The sequence below is a fragment of the Globicephala melas genome, chromosome 2 (assembly GCF_963455315.2).
Source record: "Globicephala melas chromosome 2, mGloMel1.2, whole genome shotgun sequence".
Lineage (NCBI taxonomy): Eukaryota > Metazoa > Chordata > Mammalia > Artiodactyla > Delphinidae > Globicephala > Globicephala melas.
Window position 1 is genome coordinate 37,991,133 of NC_083315.2, and position 18,586 is coordinate 38,009,718.

The window sequence follows — 18,586 nt, forward strand, 5'->3', positions numbered from 1 at the left end:
TTGTTCTCCATTGTTTTCATTTTTGTTAGATACTGCCTGTTTCTGCCTTTTGATCCAAACCTGTCTCTCACTTACTCACTACTCCCCATGTGCCTGTGTTACGTGTAAATCTGGAGCTTCACCTGTATCTTCAAGCTACTGACCAAACTGTTGAACAGAAGGGAGGCTGTAAAATGGGTGTCTTTAGGTGGGAGTGCACACGGAGGAGCAGTCGGATGGGAGCCCCCAGACTGGCACAGAGCAGGTGCCCCCGCTCACGCTTCCTTACCCACCCTCACATGCCACCAAGGGTGGAAAAAACTGGAGCAATATTACTGGAGGACAATCTGACAATATGTACAAGACGTGCATAAAAAATGCTGACTCTGAAATTCTACTCCTGGAAATTTACTCCCAAGAAGACACTAAAGAGAAGAAAAAAGTTCCATGAAAAAATATTTATAGCATCATTATTTAAAATGCTGAAAAACTTTAAATAACCTAAATGGCTACAAAGAGGAATGGTTAAATAAACTATAACAGGGTAATCACAGCAATGTGGCTCTTTAAAAAGATTAAATATAATGACTATGCATCTTTATGTTAGTGAATATAAAGTTATTTAAATTAAGTTACCATAGATATACACACTATGACTGCATCTAAGTAAAAACTATGTGCACACAGATAAAAGAATGGGAGGATGAAGAAAGAGAAAATTAGTTATGGTGAGATTATAAATGTAATTTTCATTTGTTTCCCATGAAAACACCTTATAATTGATGTGGTTATAAACAGCACAAATGTTGGTACATATACAGACACATATTTTAATGTTTATTATTTATGTGTGTTCAGTTAATCTGAAGGGAGAGTTAAATAAGATTTAAGAACGAGCGGTCCAGAACACAGAGCCTTACCTAACAAAGGACTTCGATGAAACTCAAGAAGCATGTGTCTAAATATGAGATCCAATTCCCGTCCTCAAGCAGCCTGAAACCCACTGAGTTGTTAATGTGCTAGACTCCCTTCCCACTAACATCCACATGCCTCATCACAGCGCTGGCCTGCCACTCACAAGAGTCCTGAGGAATGAGCATCAGGAGGACATAGTGATGAAGGGCATTAACTTACCAGCAGGGGGCGCTGTGCAAGACCTTCCCCTGTGAGCTTTAGTTTCTGCCTCTGAGATTGGCTGAGATAGGGGTTGTTCCAGTGCCCAGCTGAGAGGCTGATGTGAGGCATGGCTTCTCAAATGCCCAGTACACATGGGCTGCTGTTACAATTGTGTGCCCCACCAGCTCTTTCAGATGGGCACAAATTCTAAACTTAGAAAAGTAAGGCAGAAGCAGAAGTAGCAGCACACTTGGAGTAGGAAAAGAAATAAGGGGTTCTCCACTTGGCTGTGCCCCAAGCTTACCGTAGGTGAACATGCGTGGCGAGGTCAGTTCAATGTTGGGCAAGGCGCCCAGGTGGTTCAGCACGGCACACCGATAGCCATTTTTCTGGGCGTAGTCAACGAAGGTGCGGATGTACTGCTTCTCACTGTGATTGGCAATTCCAGGGCAGATGACCATGGTAACATCATCTATGTGGTGGAGGAGGAGATTCCGAGACAGCCAATAAATAGTGACATGATAAATGGTCACAACTACACTTCATTGGCTTAGCCAACAGTAGGAGAGAATTTAACATACATCTTGTCACTCATTTCTCTGGGAAAGAATATCTTTCCCTCTAGCTGGAACTCTCTATAGCAGTGTTTCTCAAATTATTTGTGGTGAAGGGTCAGTTTTTAAAAGTTCCAATCCATTATGGACAGATGCTTTTGAAAAATAAAATATAATCAAAATTAACTACTAGAAAAATGAAATGAAAAAGATTCAAATCTCAATTTTTTAATTATTAGAGTCAATGGATATAAAATCACTCTGTCAAATTCTTATACAAGTTTCCAAGCATTACTCTTAATTTCTATATGAAATTCTGTATGAATGAATGAATGAAAAAATAAAAAGCAGTGTTTGTTTAGACCTCTTTGATCCAGCAATTTTACTTTCAGGTATTTATCTTACAGATACATTGTACATACACAAAACAATATATCTACAGTATAGATTGTAATAGCAAAAGACCGAATATAACATAAATGTCCAGAAATAGGGGTCTGCTTAAATAAATTTTTGCATATCCAAACGATGAAATATTATGTAGCCCTTAAAAATAATGAGACATCTTTACATACACTGATATGGCAAGCTCTCTAATATGTATTAAGTGGAAAAAGCAAGGTGCAGAAAAGGGTTATGATATGCTACTATTTGTTAGGGGGAAAAGACATCTATGTTTATAAACGCATCAACTAGCTCTGGAATCAAACACAAGAATCCTAACAGTGGGTACCACTGTTAGGGTGGGAGAGAGACTTACACTTTTACTGTATATCCTTTAGTACATTTTGAATATTCTATCATGAGCATGAACTACCTACTTAAAAATATGAATATGTGTTTTTCTTTAAAAGAAAAGTGGTGTTTGGGTTATTAAATCTAATCACAAATTTTCCTTCTGAAAGTTAAGAACAATTTTAAAATTCGTACGCAATATGCATAAAGAAACTTAAATTTTTTTCTAAACCTTGACCTTGTAATTCCAATTCTTGGAATCTTGCCTTAAATTTTATGAGTAAGGATGCTTATCAAAGGATTATTTGAGAGCAACAAAATTATAAGCAAGCTAAATGCCCAAAACCAGAATGATTAAATTATGGTATGACCACATTGGAGACTATTAAGCAATTGTTAGACTTTTGTTATTGAAGACTTTTAGACTTTTAACTATATGGGGAAATATTTATATTATAATTTATAATATAATGTGTAGTAATTTAAATTTTAGAAAAACTTTGCATAGAACCGAAGGTAAATGGAACAAAACGCTAACAGTGGTATGCTGGGTGTAGGATTACAGATGATTCTTTTCTTTTTTTTAAATGTTTCTACATTATCTACATTTTCTATGAGTGAGTATTTATTCCTTTTGTTGTCAGGAAGAAATCATTAAAAAGGAAAAACAGCTGCTTTTCTTAGAGCGTTTCCTGGAAGCATTTCTGCCTTCCAGAACCACCTTCATCAATCCTTTCTGGGCACAGGGGTGATAGAAAGACACAGACAATCACAAAAAAGAATCAGTTTCGTCCTTTTCAACTTTCCACCTCAGTCCTAGAAGAGCAGGTTAAATTAAATTGCTTAAATTTTGTACTTTAATAGTAGAAGAAGTCAGAGCATTAGAAGCAAGGGAAAAAATATTTAACTTTTTTAAATGGTAGAGAAATAAATATTTGAAAGATCAGCTACAAGGCTTAGAAACACAATGTGAACTCCTAATCTATTCATTTATTCACTTCTGTGACTGTTTATTCGACTCTGGGGATTCCTACATTCTAGCAGACAGATGATAAACAACTATGCAAATAAGCTCAGAGAGTGGCAGGTACCATGAAGAACTAGAGCAGGAAGGTGTGATGGATTTCCTGGGAAGGAAACACTAGTTAGAGGAGTCAGGGACCATCCCTCTGAGGTGACATCGAGGCTGAGAGCTAAATGACAAAGAGGCAATTGTGTGAAGGTCTGGGACAAGCATTCCAGACAGAGGGAACATAAGCTAAGTTGTCACTAGCTACTCAGAGGTTCTAAGTGCTTTAAATAACTGAGAGCTATATTACATTTACTGGAATTTACCCCTAAATATTGACTGAGTTCCTGTAAAAAACTAGGTGCCTTTGAATACTACAGAACTCAAAAGACATGTCCTCTTCCAGTAGTAACAGCATTCAAAGGATGCAGCCATCTAACTCCACTTCCTCAGAAGTCCTCATTGTGAAGCTTTTTATGAATGTTTATTGTGCAGTCTGCACAGAGCAATGAGAGTTTTATCACCAGTAGAAACCGTGGTTGTTTCTGAGATATAGGTGTCCCAGACCTCTGGAAACCTAAGCAGAGGGTATATGAGAGCCTTTGTTATCTGCTGTTGTCCAACAAACAAGACCAGCTACACTGCATCTCTCAGCTTCAGTTTCCTCATCAGTAAAGTAGGGAAAATAAGGCACTGACTTCTCAGGGTTGTTGTGAGGATTAAATGAGATAATAGCATACATAAAGCACTTAAAATAGTCCAGCTTCTGTTGCTGTCATCAAACCAAAGGCCTGGTCCTGGGCTCCAAGTTCTTATACCAAGCTTTTCTATTTCACAAAAGGACTAAAAAACTGTGTTCAACAATGCTTTCTGAAGAGCCCTACAGGACGCCCGGCAAGCACACGCTGGAGCCAGTCCTTGCCAGTTGCTCCTAAGTGATGCACCTCAGCAGACTTCCTACAGGACCCTGAATGCGATGGTAAGTATCAATGGCTCGAGCATTTATATTGAGGCTCCCTCACGGACTAGTTCCCCTTCCCTGAGTGATGGCCCAATCATATGACCTAAACTTGCTTACCTCCCACACAGTGCTCAGCCAAGGGCTCGAAGAGGTCAAAGGTCGAAGTGGCTCCGTCAGACATGGTGATGAACTTCCGGTGCCCATACGGGTGTGGTGACCTCACCCTTCCCATCTTCCCATACAAGGCTGTTTGGATGTGTCCACTTTTCCCCCAGATCAAAGGTGGAATATATCTAAGAAAGAAGGAGAGGAGAGGTCAATTTTCCCACACTCCTTGAATAATGCTCTAAAAAAACTTTGGAGCAAGAGCTTTTCAACCTCTTTTTTTTTTCCTGACAAATTCTGTTCACTAAGCACAAATATGAGATTTTTTAAACCTTATACCCATGCCATGATTTATCTCCTTTTCCCACTCAACGCATCAGATTAGCTTTAGAAATCAACCAGGGCATGCTTATATAGACAGGATTTCAAATTTAAGGTGTTAATTAATTCAACACGGGTTATTGCCATAATAAATTAATTCAACACGGGTTATTTCCATAATGTAGAATAGAAAGAAAGCAACTAATACATTTTGAACACATGCTACTTGACAGGGTTAGCCTCATTATCAAATGAGCTACTGTATATAAAATAGCTAGCACGGCACCTATGCAAACTAAATGTTCACTTCTTTGCCTTCCCCCAATAAGGCAGGCCACAGCTGCGGGGGTTACCCCATGAACCAAACCTGCTACCTTGTTAAACTGGGAAGGGCTGCAAAGCCTCCTAAGAGTCTGTTAAGTGCCTTGTCCATGTGTGTGTGTGTGTGTGTGTGTGCGCTGGGGGGCACATTGTATGCTCTGGAGAATGTGCTAGAAGGGCAGAGCAATGTAAATATTTGTTGGATTAATGAAGGATAAAGTCTTGTTAGCATAAGCAAGGCATGATACCACCCTAACAACTGTCCTTCGTGAAAACACAGTGACTCTGGTCCTTGGTAGGAAGTGCAAAAATCACAAACTAGTTAATCACTGGGAAAACAAGGTGTTCCAAGTTACAATTAAGAAATGATTATAGTTCACAACCACAGGGCAAGATGATCCCATTTACTGAAACTGCTATTGGTTTCTCTTCTTCAGCTTTGAGCCCAAGCTTGATGCGTGAGCAGGATTTGTGTTCTGTATTAAACTAGAGACATAATATAAAATGGTAATGACATCAATCCTTCACCTCTGTAGTGTATCACAGTGGTGAACATTTTATTAAGAATTTACCTTAACCTGCTTGCCGATTTGTGCCTATCATTTCCATCAGACCAGATGATCCCAGACCCTCTTCTTAAATTAAACCAGATTTACTCTCTGTTTTTGGCAATTCATTAAATCTACACAAATTTAAGAGAAGGGAAGTCATCACCTTAAGCAAGCCAGTTCCCAGATAAGCTTCCTCTCTGGGGGCAGGGAGGAGAAGGAAGAGTTTTTTTTTTTTTTTTTGCGGTACGCGGGCCTCTCACTGTTGTGGCCTCTCCCGTTGAGGAGCACAGGCTCCGGACACGCAGGCCCAGCGGCCATGGCTCATGGGCCCAGCCGCTCCGCGGCATGTGGGATCTTCCCGGTCCGGGGCACGAACCCACGTCCCCTGCGTCGGCAGGCGGACTCTCAACCACTGCGCCACCAGGGAAGCCCAAGGAAGAGTATTTTTAAGACCTATGGACATGAAACCACTTGCCAGCATCAACCACAGGTGCAAATCTCAGTGCAGAGACCACGGCCTTTAGAAAGCAGGCAAAGGCATTTTTAAGAGATAAGTGGATTATGACAGTAACAAAAAGCAAGCTTATAAAATAATGTCAATAGGACAGCTGAATACTATACAAGATTTAGATAACCGAATTTATAAAGGGTTTCAGACTACTAAGTTGGACAATAAACTGTGCATACGGGGAGGGGAGTGGTCCAAGAAACCAAACTTCTGATTGTTCCTGGAGGAGAAGTTCGGAGAAAATTTTGTTTACAATACAAATTAAAAACAGAAATGTGCTGAGGTTAAAAATGTCAGAAGAATGGGTTAAATTTCATCTACTTATCCTCTGATCTCATTTAGAATATAATATAATCATAGAAAAGATGACAAAAGCATAAAATTTCCTTTTGGCTACTCAGATTTCCTGTATAATCATGACACAGGTGATCAATCCTGATGCCATGCTCCAGATTCAAGGTCCTGTCACCGCCTCTGAATCTTGGCAATTGCCCCCCAAGTGGCCTCTCAGCCTCTAGTCTTGCTGCCATCGACTCTGGCATCCCCCCACCAGTGGAGGGATAACTAACACACAAACCTGGCCACGGCCCTCTATTGCTTGAGTCCTAGTAGCTCGGCTTAGGAGGTGCCACCTTGGTGCCTGCTTACCTCTTTTGCCTAAGTTCCAAAAAACCTGAACCACCGTCCACTCAAGAGTCACTTCCAATCAGGTTTTTTGGGAAGCTCCCTGCCTCTGTGCCCCCTGGAAAAGCACCCTGCACACCCTAGCACCCACGAGGCTTGATTAAAATACACCTTTTTCAAGCACACTCCTCCCTGCCACCTGCAGGGCCTGGGCTCATTCTCCTTTGTGTCTATCCTCAGGGCACTCGAAACACACGAAGCACGTAGGGAGGACTCGAGGATGAACAGAATACAGACCCACTTAGTAAATCTGAAAAGACAAAGATATGCTTAAAAAATCATATGCATCAGGATGATGTGAACTTGGCTGTGGCATCATTGGTGTTTGGCTGTTGTTCTCCTTCCAGGCTACTCAGCACCATTCTCAGACTGGGCTGGGATGAAATTCTCAAGCTGTTCCTGTGTGTGTGCATGCGTGCGTGCATGGTGTGTGGACAGGTGACTGCCTGGGACTTTCTCAGTTCAGTGTAAGGTCAGTTGTACACAGTGGAAGTTTCACTGTCTATAATTTTATGACAATACCACCTACTGATAAAACACTTTTTAATTAACATCACAGTAACCCAACACCAGGGCTTACAAGACTGAGTTTTTGCATAGCATTTACTGTGGTGGAGCTTTATTGTGTTTTTGTTTGTCTTCATAACTGATCCACAGATCATAGGAAAAACATTAAGAAAGTAAAAACCAGGGCTTCCCTGGTGGCACAGTGGTTGAGAGTCCACCTGCTGATGCAGGGGACATGGGTTCGTGTCCTGGTCCAGGAAGATCCCACATGCTGCGAAGCGGCTGGGCCCGTGAGCCATGGCCGCTGAGCCTGTGCGTCCGGAGCCTGTGCTCCGCAACGGGAGAGGCCGCAGCAGTGAGAGGCCTGCGTACCGCAAAAAAAAAAAAAAAAAAAAAAAAAGAAAGTAAAAACCAGAATAGGTGCCCACTCACGTGGTTCAGTTCAGGGAAGAAATCTGGACCAAAACAACAGAATATTTTGAAATTTATATAAATATGGAAATATTTAATTTTTAAAATTTATTTATTTTGGGCTGCCTTGGGTCTTCGTTGCTGTGTGCAGGCTTTCTCTGGTTGCGGTGAGTGTGGGCTGCTCTTCGTTGCGGTGCGCAGGCTTCTCACTGTGGTGGCTTCTCTTGTTGCGGAGCACGGGCTCTAGGCGTGCAGGCTTCAGTAGCTGTAGTATGTGGGCTCAGTAGTTGTGGCTCACGGGCTCTAGAGCGCAGGTTTAGTAGTTGTGGCGCACGGGCTTAGTTGCTCCGTGGCATGTGGGATCTTCCCGGACCAGGGCTCGAACCTGCATCCCCTGCATTGGCAGGCAGATTCTTAACCACTGCGCCACCAGGGAAGTCCCTGGAAACATTTAAGAGATGTTGCTGAAGTGGTACATGGAGGAATATGTTTTACTCTAACTACCTATGGGGTAGTTTGTCTGAAAATAGAGCCGCCAAATAATTCCACCTATTCCTGCCCCCACAAGCCATTCTTCCCGTCAGGAGCTAGATTCTTACCTCCCCTACCCCACCCCTATGGATCTAGGCTGGCCTGTGACTTGTCCGGTCTGCTGGACGTGGTGGGAGGCCTGCTGTGCAGATCTGGGCCTGGCCCTTCAGAAGCCTGGCAGCTTCTGCTTGTATAATACCTCCTTGGAAGTCTGGTGCTATGCTATAAAGAAGCCAGGCCTTGACTACCCAGTGATGAGGGAAAAACGGAGGGGGGCTAGAGAATGAGAAATAAAACCAAGAACTGTGTGCATTTAAAATTTCATAGTACCACCGAACTGCCTCCCAAAAGAGAGGGACCAATTTACATTCCTACCAATTGTGTATGAAAGTACCTGTCTTCCTCACCCTCATCAATAATTGGTGTTTTAGGGCTTCCCTGGTGGCGCAGTGGTTGACAGTCCAACTGCCGATGCAGGGGACACGGGTTCGTGCCCCGGTCCAGGAGGATCCCACATGCCGCGGAGCGGCTGGGCCCATGAGCCATGGCCCCTGAGCCTGCGCGTCTGGTGCCTGTGCTCAGCAACAGGAGAGGCCACAACAGTCAGAGGCCTGCGTACCGCAAAAAAAAAAAAAAAAAAAATTGGTGTTTTGGCTACTTTGATAGGCAAAAAATGGGTATTATATTTCAATTTGTGTTTCTTAAGGTTGATCCAATCTATGGCAAAAAAAAAGTTTCTTACTTGAATTTGCATTTCCTTGATTCATGTGTTTATTAGCAATTTGTACTTCTTTTCTGTGAATTGTCTGTTCATATCCTTTGTCTATTTTTCTATTATAGTTTTCTTTTTCCTTTTTTATTTTTATCACTCCTACATTAAGTCATTATATATTATATTTTGCAAGGGTTTTCTCCAGTCTATTGTATATTTTAATTTTATTTTTCATCTTATATAGCTTTTTATATTTTGTGGTTAAATTTATTAATTTTTTCTGTTAAAACCTTTGTGTTTTGCATTTTGCTTTAAAAGGGGCTATTCCAATACCCAATTATAAATATATTCAGCAATATTCCTTCTATTATTCCTATAGTTTTTAAAAATGTATTACCCTGGAGTCACTTATTTTTGAAAATGATGCGAAGTAAAGATCTAATTCATTTTTAATCTAATTCAACTAGTTAGCTAATTGTCCTTACTCCATAAATGGCCCATCCTTTCCCTACTGATTTCAACGGTCATTTTAAATATATACCAAGTTCTCAATTAACTATCTGGATTTGTTTCTGCATTTTCTATTCTGGTTCATCGATTTCTTTGTCTATTCTTATGCCAATATGGCACCACTTTAATTAATACAGCTTTATGGAATATTTTGAAAGTTGATGGTGCAGGCCTACTTCACTCTACTTTTTCAAAATTTTCTTGGCAGACTTTTGACATTTTAGTTTCCAGATGAACTATAGGATTAGCTTGTTCTATGAAAAATTTTGGAGTTTTAAATTGGAAACACACCAAACATATACTACTTTGGGAAGAACTGACATCTTTACAGTTTCGACTTGTCCCATTCAAAAACATGGTGTGAGGGGCTTCCCTCGTGGTCCAGTGGTTAAGACTCCACACTTCCAATGTAGGGGTCGATCCCTGGTTGGGGAACTAAAATCCCACATGCCACGCAGCACGGCCAAAAGATAAAAAAACAAACATGGGGGTTTCCCTGGTGGCGCAGTGGTTGAGAGTCTGCCTGCCGATGCAGGGGACACAGGTTCGTGCCCCGGTCTGGGAGGATCCCACATGCCGCAGAGCGTCTGGGCCCATGAACCATGGCCGCTGAGCCTGCGCGTCCAGAGCCCGTGCTCCGCAACGGGAGAGGCCACAGCAGTGAGAGGCCCACGTACCGCAAAAAACAAAAACAAAAACCAAAACCAAACATGGTGTATCTCTCCATTATTCAGGTATTTATGTCCTATGGTAAAACTTTATGTCTTGCTTCACGTTTCAATACTCATTTTTTACTACACTAATTTGCATGCATTTCTACATTTTAAAAAGCTATTCTTAGAGTTAGCATCTGGGCATGTTTTATTCCTGACTCCCAGAAAGCAGAAGTGATGTCTTCTACTTCTTTACTTATCTAGATGGTATTTTGTCCAATGTCATGCTGTGGTCAGTGGTTAATGAATCCTGTTACTAAGAAAGAAGCTAGAAGATCACAACAAAATCTAGAGGCCAGCATGTCTTTATCTTCTGAACCTACTTATAATCAACATCTGGCTATGCTAACGGAATTGCCCAAAGGGAAAGACCACAAGGGAAAATCTGGACCTCCCTCCCTCCCACATCCCTCCAGACATGCGCGCGCACGCGCGCGCGCACACACACACACACACACACACACACACACACATGCTGCCTTTGGGCACATGGAGTTCACACGAGCAAGGACAGATGGTTGCTGGGCTGTTTATAAGACAGTTGAAAAAAAAGCCGACTAATGCTCATCTTTGCCCTAAATCTGTGGGTGACCAATTCTTCCTTATGGGATTTGGGTCCTTTGGTTGTAGATCAAACCACTTTATAGCTATGGGACCCAGACTTAGCCGTTATTCCCTTTGATCCTCTCCAGTACCTCTCTACCAAATCGGCCCAAGGCCTGGCACACAGTAGGTGTTTAGGATATGTTGTCTGAGGTTGAGCCCCCCACCGACTCCCAGCAAGTCCTTCCCAGTGAACCAAATGCCCATCAGCCGCTACTCCTTGGCATTTTAAATTTGTATCAAACAGGCTGCTTTGGTTAAAGCAACAAAACCCAACTCCAACTAACTTAACTCCTCTTATATTACAGGGATGCTGGGGTGCTCACCAAATGGACAAGAGTCTGGAGAACCAGGCTTGAAGAGCACAGGATCCAGGAAGGAAACCAGGGGGCTGCTCTAGCGATGTGCTCTTTACACAGTCAGCAACATCACTGCCCCCCACCCACCTGGAAAGAGTCAATATCCCAGGAGTGAGGTGTCTAGAAGCAGGGAATTTCAGAGTGGGTGGGCAGGGCAACCTTGATTTACTACCTACATGCAATGGGAGAGAGGAACTTCCCCAAAAGGAAATTTGTGTGCCCCTGGAGAGGAAGAATGGATGCTGGGCAGCAGAAAAGTGACAAATGTCCCCTACAAGGTTTTTAGCTGGACATGTCTTTGGTTCAAAAAGCTTCTTCAGTGCCCCTGACACTCCACAGCCCCCATCAAATCACAGTATTCCCTCTAGTTCTTCCAAAGTCTCCTCTTTCTTTCTGTCACTGTTCCCTGAAACCGGGTCCCAACTCTTAGTATTTCACATCGTTCTAAAATGTATCTATTGATATTTTAGAGCCTCTTCAGAAAAGCTTCACCTATAATACAACATAGATCAGAAAACAGGCAATCTACTTGCTCAAGCATTGTTTTTTTTTTTCCTCACAAAGCCATCTTTCTAAAAGCTAATTTCATAAAAAAAAAAAAGAGTTTGTGTTATTTTCTTTAAAGGAGACATCTAGCAAAGTAGAGTTTTTATGACTCCTGGCCAATGATCTTTACTGGTCTTAGAGTAAAATAGTACATTTTACGCAGCCCATCATTTTGCCCCCACTATCTTTTTGAGTTAAAATTCACATAACATGGAATTAACCATCTTAAAGTATACAATTCAGTGGCATTTAGTACATTAACAACATTGTGCAATCATCACCTTTACCTACTTTCAGAATATTTCATCACTCCACAAGGAAACCCTATATGCGTTAAGCAATCACTCCCCATTCTCCCCTTCCCCCAGCCCTGGGCAACCATTCATCTGCTTTCTGTCTCTATGAATTTACATATTCGGGATATTTCATGTAAATGGAATCATACAACGTGTGACTTTTTGTCTTGTGATTTTTCACCTACATTACGTTTTCGAGGTTAATTCATGTTGTAGTCTGTGTCAGTACTTCATTCCTTTTTATTTCATTTCATGGATATACCACATTTTGTTTACTCATTCATTTGTTGATGGACACTTGGATTGCTTCCACCTTGTGGCTATTATGAAGAGTGCTGATATGAATGCTTGTGTACCAGTTTTTGATTGAATACCTGTTTCTAATTCTTTTGGGTATATACCAAGGAGTAGTATTTCTGGGTCATCTGGTAATTCCATGCTGAACTTTTTGAGGAACCTCCAAACAGTTTTTCATAGCAGCTGAAACATTTTACATTCCCACCAACAACGTACAAGGGTTCCAATTTCTCCACATCCTTGCCAACACCTGTTATTTTCCATTAGAAAAATTATTACTGCCATCCTAGTGGGTATGAAGCGGCATCTCTTGTGGTTTGATTTGCATTTCCCTAATAATTAATGACATTGAACAGCCCTACCATTTTGACTCTAGGCTATTTTCTTCCACTCTATCTCTACTTCTATCTCTGTCTGTGATACTGATCACAATTTAAAAGATGAACCAGTTGATAAATAAATGTATACTGGACTTCCCTGGTGGCACAGTGGTTAAGAATCCACCTGTCAATGCAGGGGACACGGGTTCGAGCCCTGGTCCGGGAAGATCCCACATGCTGAGGAGCAGCTAAACCCATCCACCACTACTGAGCCTGTGTGCCACAACTACCAAAGCACGCACGCCTAGAGCCCAAGCTCCGCAACAAGAGAAGCCACTGCAATGAGAAGCTCGTGCACCGCAATGAATAGTAGCCCCTGCTCGCCTCAACTAGAGAAAGCCCACGTGCAGCAACGAAGACCCAAGGCAGCTATAAATAAATAAATAAATAAAATTTAAAAAGTAAATAAATAAAATTAAAAAAATGTATACTATTAGCCTCCTGTTCACTTCACAACGGCTACTACTGGTAGAAAGAATCGAATCAGAATAAAATTGGTAACAGTTAAAACAGCATGTGGTATAATCCAGTATTGCCTAAATTTTGACAAAAGAATCCAGTTTTCATAAAAGCATTTAGACTTGCAAAGTTTAACCTAGAGAATTGGTCTTGATGAAAAGGAGAGCCATAAGAGAACTTTCTACGGTCAGTAACATACAATACGAACAAAAACTGATTCCAAGCTTTGTAGCAAAAGTTAAATGGAAAATAAACCTGATGAAGATAAAATTTAACTGTATTATATTAAAAAAATCAACACGGAGTCAAATTGGCTCAGTAGGATTTGCTCCTGAAAATAGTCTAAAACTCTTTAATGTTAGCACAACTCTAATGAAGATACTTGTATTTAAAATGTCCTTGGATTCAACCTCTCCTGAGCCTTCTCCCAATGGGAGTGCAGGTGGTTAGAATTCAACTAGAGGTCCTCCTTCCCAGCCCAATCCCGACAAATGACTCGGGACCAACAAAGGAGATGATATGAACTGAAAAGGAACCATGTGGAAGAGAAGATCCCAAATGCAGGGTCCACTCAGGGGCTGTGGAGATCCGTGGGAGTCATCTGAGAAGTCTTGCTTCTCCTTCACAAGGAAGTAATAGGGTTCATGATTTCACAGAGAAAAAGGAAACAGGAGGGAAGGGTTACCATGCTCTAATTATCTGCAAGAATGAGTTGAGATACATTGAAGACAAAGGTCGCTGGAACCTTACTAGAGCAAAGGAATATCACCTGGACTGAAACCTAGGGCCTCTCCCTTCATGACTTTGGGCACATTAAGGATGTTCCCCAAGCCCTTTACCAAAGGAAGTCAGGAGCATCTGAGGTACTAGTCATGGCTCCATCACCATTATTTATTTACCTCCTTCTTTGAACACAAAACATTTTATTTACTTATAGCACTTCACAATTTTTCAAAGTCCTTTCTGTATAGGATTTCATTTGCTTTTTAAAACATTTATTTTTACTTTTTAAATTAACTAAATTTTTAAATTAAAGTATAGTTGATTTACAATGTTGTGTTAGTTTCTGGTGTACAGCAAAGCGATTCAGTTATATACATATATACATACTCTGTTTCAGATTTGTTTCCATTATGGCTTATTATAGGATATTGAAGACAGTTCCCTATGCTATACAGCAGGACCTTGCTGCTTTCATTTGCCTTTGATAACAAGTTTGTGAAATGGGCAGCTGTTGTCAACCATGGGGACCCTGCGGTCCAGAGAGTGAAAGGCTTGGCCATGGCCACTTGTCACTCTGCTAATCAAGGGCAGAGTTAGGACTTCAACTGAGGCCTTGACCACTGCGTCCAGTGCTTGTTTGGATGATAAAATAGGCGTGATGAGGAAAATAGATGCTTTCATTCCGGAGACTCCTATGACTCTATTAGTCATCCTTTAAAAATATTAGTTATCTAGAACCAGTGTAAATGAGGCTTAAGGTATCTTAAATAGTCAACGACCAGCCTCTAGCTTTAAAAATACATCAAATTAGCATACGTGTATTCCAGAGTTGTCTGTTTTTAAGGCTATGGCCGACCAGGGGCTTCTCAGCAACACGGGGAGCCCCGGGAGGTCACTCCTGATACAAATCTGCTTGTTGAGTTGGAAGCTGGCAACACACAGGAGAAAGGACAAACACTCAGACCACGACCTGGGCCTCCAGCAAGCCCAACAGTCACGACAAAGGGGTCATTCGGGAGTGACCCCTTCTCCTGTTTTAACCTTGCTCTCTCCTCCTCAGGGTCATTCTGTTAGTGTAGTGGTGTCACGTTTCACCCGTAGCCTGATCCTCAAGGATCCTCGAGGATCCTTAAAAGGTCAAGCCATCAACTATAGTCAAATCACCCCCCAGAATACCCTACAGGAAGGAAGGAACACACTGTCTGTAAGCGGAGCCCAGGTAGCTCTTGTCCAGTGTCGGGCAGATGGCTGGGACTGCATTAACACAGATGGCACTGGTGGCCTGAGGTTAGGGCTGTGTTGTGAAATATAAAACCCCCAAATCTTTGACTTCCCTGGTGGCACAGTGGTTAAGAATCCGCCTGCCAATACTGGGGACAAGGGTTCAATCCCTGGTCCAGGAAGATCCCACATGCCACGGGGCAACTAAGCCTGTGCACCACAACTACTGAGCCTGCGCTCTAGAGCCCGAGAGCCACAATTACTGAGCCCATGTGCCACAACTACTGAAGCCCATGTGCTCTAGGGCCTGCGTGCCACAACTACTAAGCCTGTGTGCTGCAACTACTGAAGCCCGTGCACCCAGAGCTCGTGCTCCGCAACAAGAGAAGCCACCGCAATGAGAAGCTTGCGCACCACAACGAAGAGTGGCCCCTGCTCGCCGCAACTAGAGAAAGCCCGCGCACAGCAATGAAGACCCAACGCAGCCAAAAATAAAGTAAAATAAATAAATTAAAAAAAAACAAACTCAAATCTTTAAATGAGAGGATGCAGCACGATGCTCCCTCTTGCAGGAGAGGCACACAGGCCCTGGCACTACCAGCGGGGATGTGAGGCTCCCAGCTCACACACCATGGGGCCTGCACTTGTCTGAGTGGAGAGGCCGGTTGAGGGGCCAGCACAAAGGAAGTGTGTGTGTGTGTCTGTGTGTGTCTTTCTTGGTGTAAAGACTTGGATCTATACAAGTTAAGTCACATATGCTACAACTCCACTGAAGACTAGAAAGAATATCAGGATAATAATTAAATATTGTAATGTTAAAAAAAGTAGTGGGCTTCCCTGGTGGCGCAGTGGTTGAGAGTCCGCCTGCCGATGCAGGGGACACGGGTTCGTGCCCCGGTCCAGGAGGATCCCACATGCCGCAGAGCGGCTGGGCCCTTGAGCCATGGCCGCTGAGCCTGCGCGTCCAGAGCCTGCGTTCTGCAACGGGAGAGGCCACAGCAGTGAGAGGCCTGCATACCGCAAAAAAAAAAAAAAAAAAAAGTAGTAATTTAATTTATCCCCAGCCTAAATTCCAGGCACTGGGCAGAAGAAGGAACACCCAGTGCAGAGCCATCTGTCTGCAGGATTCCCCCAGACATCCACAGCTACCTCCGGGATTCACCTAGGACTCACTCTTGAGGTTTAATAGGTCATCCGGCAAAATGAGCGGCCACCTTCTCAAGGGTTGGTGACTTTCGACTGTCAGCATCTGGGAACTCAGCACTTGACTGGAAGCCCAACCAGTCCATGGCCCTGACTTTGTTCCCAACACAGAGGTTCGCTCCACAGACACGAGTCTGCCCTCGGCTTCCCTCTCCTTCAGCAAAGCCCAAGCCCAAGGGACACTTCAGTGATGGGCAGAAAGCAGAGGGGTCATGTCATCCTGGGAAGCCCTCCCAAGGGAAAAGCTCCCTTTGCGTCGGCCCCACAGAGCGCTGCCTCACAGCTGCTCCCATTTCTCTCCTGAGAACCTCACTTTCAAGTGGCTGATAATGTCTTTCCCTGGGTTTGAGCCAAGATGCCGGCCAGGGGTCAGAGCAGGTGCTGGGACTCTTTAGGAGACAGGGCTCAGGATGTTTCCTCAGCTTCCCCTTCCCAGCAGGCCCTCCACTCTACTCAAAGCACAGCCTCAGGTAAAGAAAAACAAATTTTCCATTTCAGGAAAAATATTTGTCCACTGAGAAGAGATTTACTCAGACCAAGAGATTTGTTTGGAGAGTGAGCACACGGATGAGGAATGCCTCTAGGAACACGTGGCTGGCAGCTGGGACCAAACCAGAGACATTATCGGAACTGAGCTGGCCTCTGCCTATGTTTTCTTTTGGCTCTTACATGTTGAGTCAATAAAATTCAGAGATTAGCAAGACACAGTGCCTGACCTTGTAGGGTTCACAACCTGGGGGTGGAAGCGCATGAGGGAAACACAGACAACTACTGTCACAGTGAGAAGGAGTGGGCAATGGGGGCAGAAAGGCAGGATGGGAGGATGGTAATGGGGAGACAATCACGAGGCTGAGAAGCACGAGTTTAACTCAGTACATGATGGGGAGTGTTAAGGACTGAATGTTTGTGTCCCCCCAACATCCACATATTGAAGCCCTACCCGCCACCCCGCATGTGATGATATTTCAAGGTGGGATCTTTGGGACATAATCAGGCTTAGAAGAAGTCATGAGGGTGGAGCCCCCGTGATGGGACTGGTGCCCTTATAAGAGGACGATGAGAGACCAGAGCTCTCTCTTTCTCTCTCTCTCTCTCCACCATGCAAGGACACAGTGAGAAGGTGGCCATCTGCAAAGCCAGGAAGAGGGCCCTCACCCGGAAACAAACCTGCTAGCACCTTGATCTTAGACTTTCCAGCCTCTGGAACTTTGAAAAATAAGTATCTGTTGTTTAAGCATCCCAGTCTACTGTATTTTGTTATAGCAGCCTGAGCTGACTAAGATGGAAGTCTAAGGTTCTCAGAGAGGGCAAGTTTCTGAGCAACCAACCTCTGAGTCAAGGACTGGGCTGGTCACGTCTCTCAATCTTCACAATACCTCTGAGCGACGATATCGCCCCCCCACTTTACAGATGAGAAAAGTAGAGTCTTGACTTGCTTGATATCACAAAGTCAGGATTAGAGGACAGATCTCTGATGTCTGTCCAGAGCTTTTCTTACCACGCCACACTCGAGACCCATCAACTCCCTCAACTACAAGTTAGAACAACAATTAAACATTTTTGTGCCTGCTCTTTTCTGTCTGATCAACTGGCAGAATGTTATATTAAATCATGTTTTTCCAAATTGATAACTGAATTTGTTGGAACTTGTCTTTGGTGTTCTTCACGTACATTAAACAAAAAAACATTTCTTTGATTTTACATGTTTTTCACAACTGTAACCATCTTCTTTAGATTAGTGAAGTTTTTTTCTGCAGGAGATCCATCTGGAGGGTAATTAATTTGGATATTCACATTGATTATTTCAAGATGGGGCCAGAATGTTAACTCATACTGAATAGCTCCCCAAAGATAATGAGACCCAGAAGAGTGATGATAAAGAGGCTAGAGGTACTTCTGGAAAGGCAAGAGATGTTTGGTTTGGGGAAGCATTTTTACCTACTTTAATGAGTGAGAATAAATTAATCAGGACAAGGATCAGTGGGGCAGGGGGTTGGGGTGGGGGGAATACTGGGAACAGAGCTTTGGGGCAGCTCCGGAAGTCAGAAAATTGACTTCTGCCTCCGTGTGTGTGTGTGTGTGTGTGTGTGTGTGTGTGTGTGGACAAGCCTGTGTCCCCACAGAGGAGGTGAGGGAGCAGGGAAGGGGCAGAACTCTTTAGACTTAGGGGAACAGTTTGTAGATACTTATCCTGGATCCTGAACTGCCAGAGCCTCCCCTTCATAGACCTTGAACCCAGGACTCTTGCTGCTCCTACCACAGATCCCTTTG

At 43.1% G+C, this 18,586-nt stretch overlaps 1 protein-coding gene across 1 annotated transcript in view; it reads right to left on the reverse strand.

Annotated features, from left to right (window-relative positions):
- Positions 1 to 18,586, reverse strand: part of ABHD2 (abhydrolase domain containing 2, acylglycerol lipase) — a 110,150-nt gene that overhangs the window by 43,455 nt on the left and 48,109 nt on the right. The window contains exons 3-4 of the mRNA XM_030878657.2: positions 4,472 to 4,647; positions 1,400 to 1,567 (exon numbers count right to left, since the gene is read on the reverse strand). Coding sequence (XP_030734517.1) covers positions 1,400 to 1,567; positions 4,472 to 4,647 — 344 coding nt within the window. The remainder of the gene's footprint in view (positions 1 to 1,399; positions 1,568 to 4,471; positions 4,648 to 18,586) is intronic.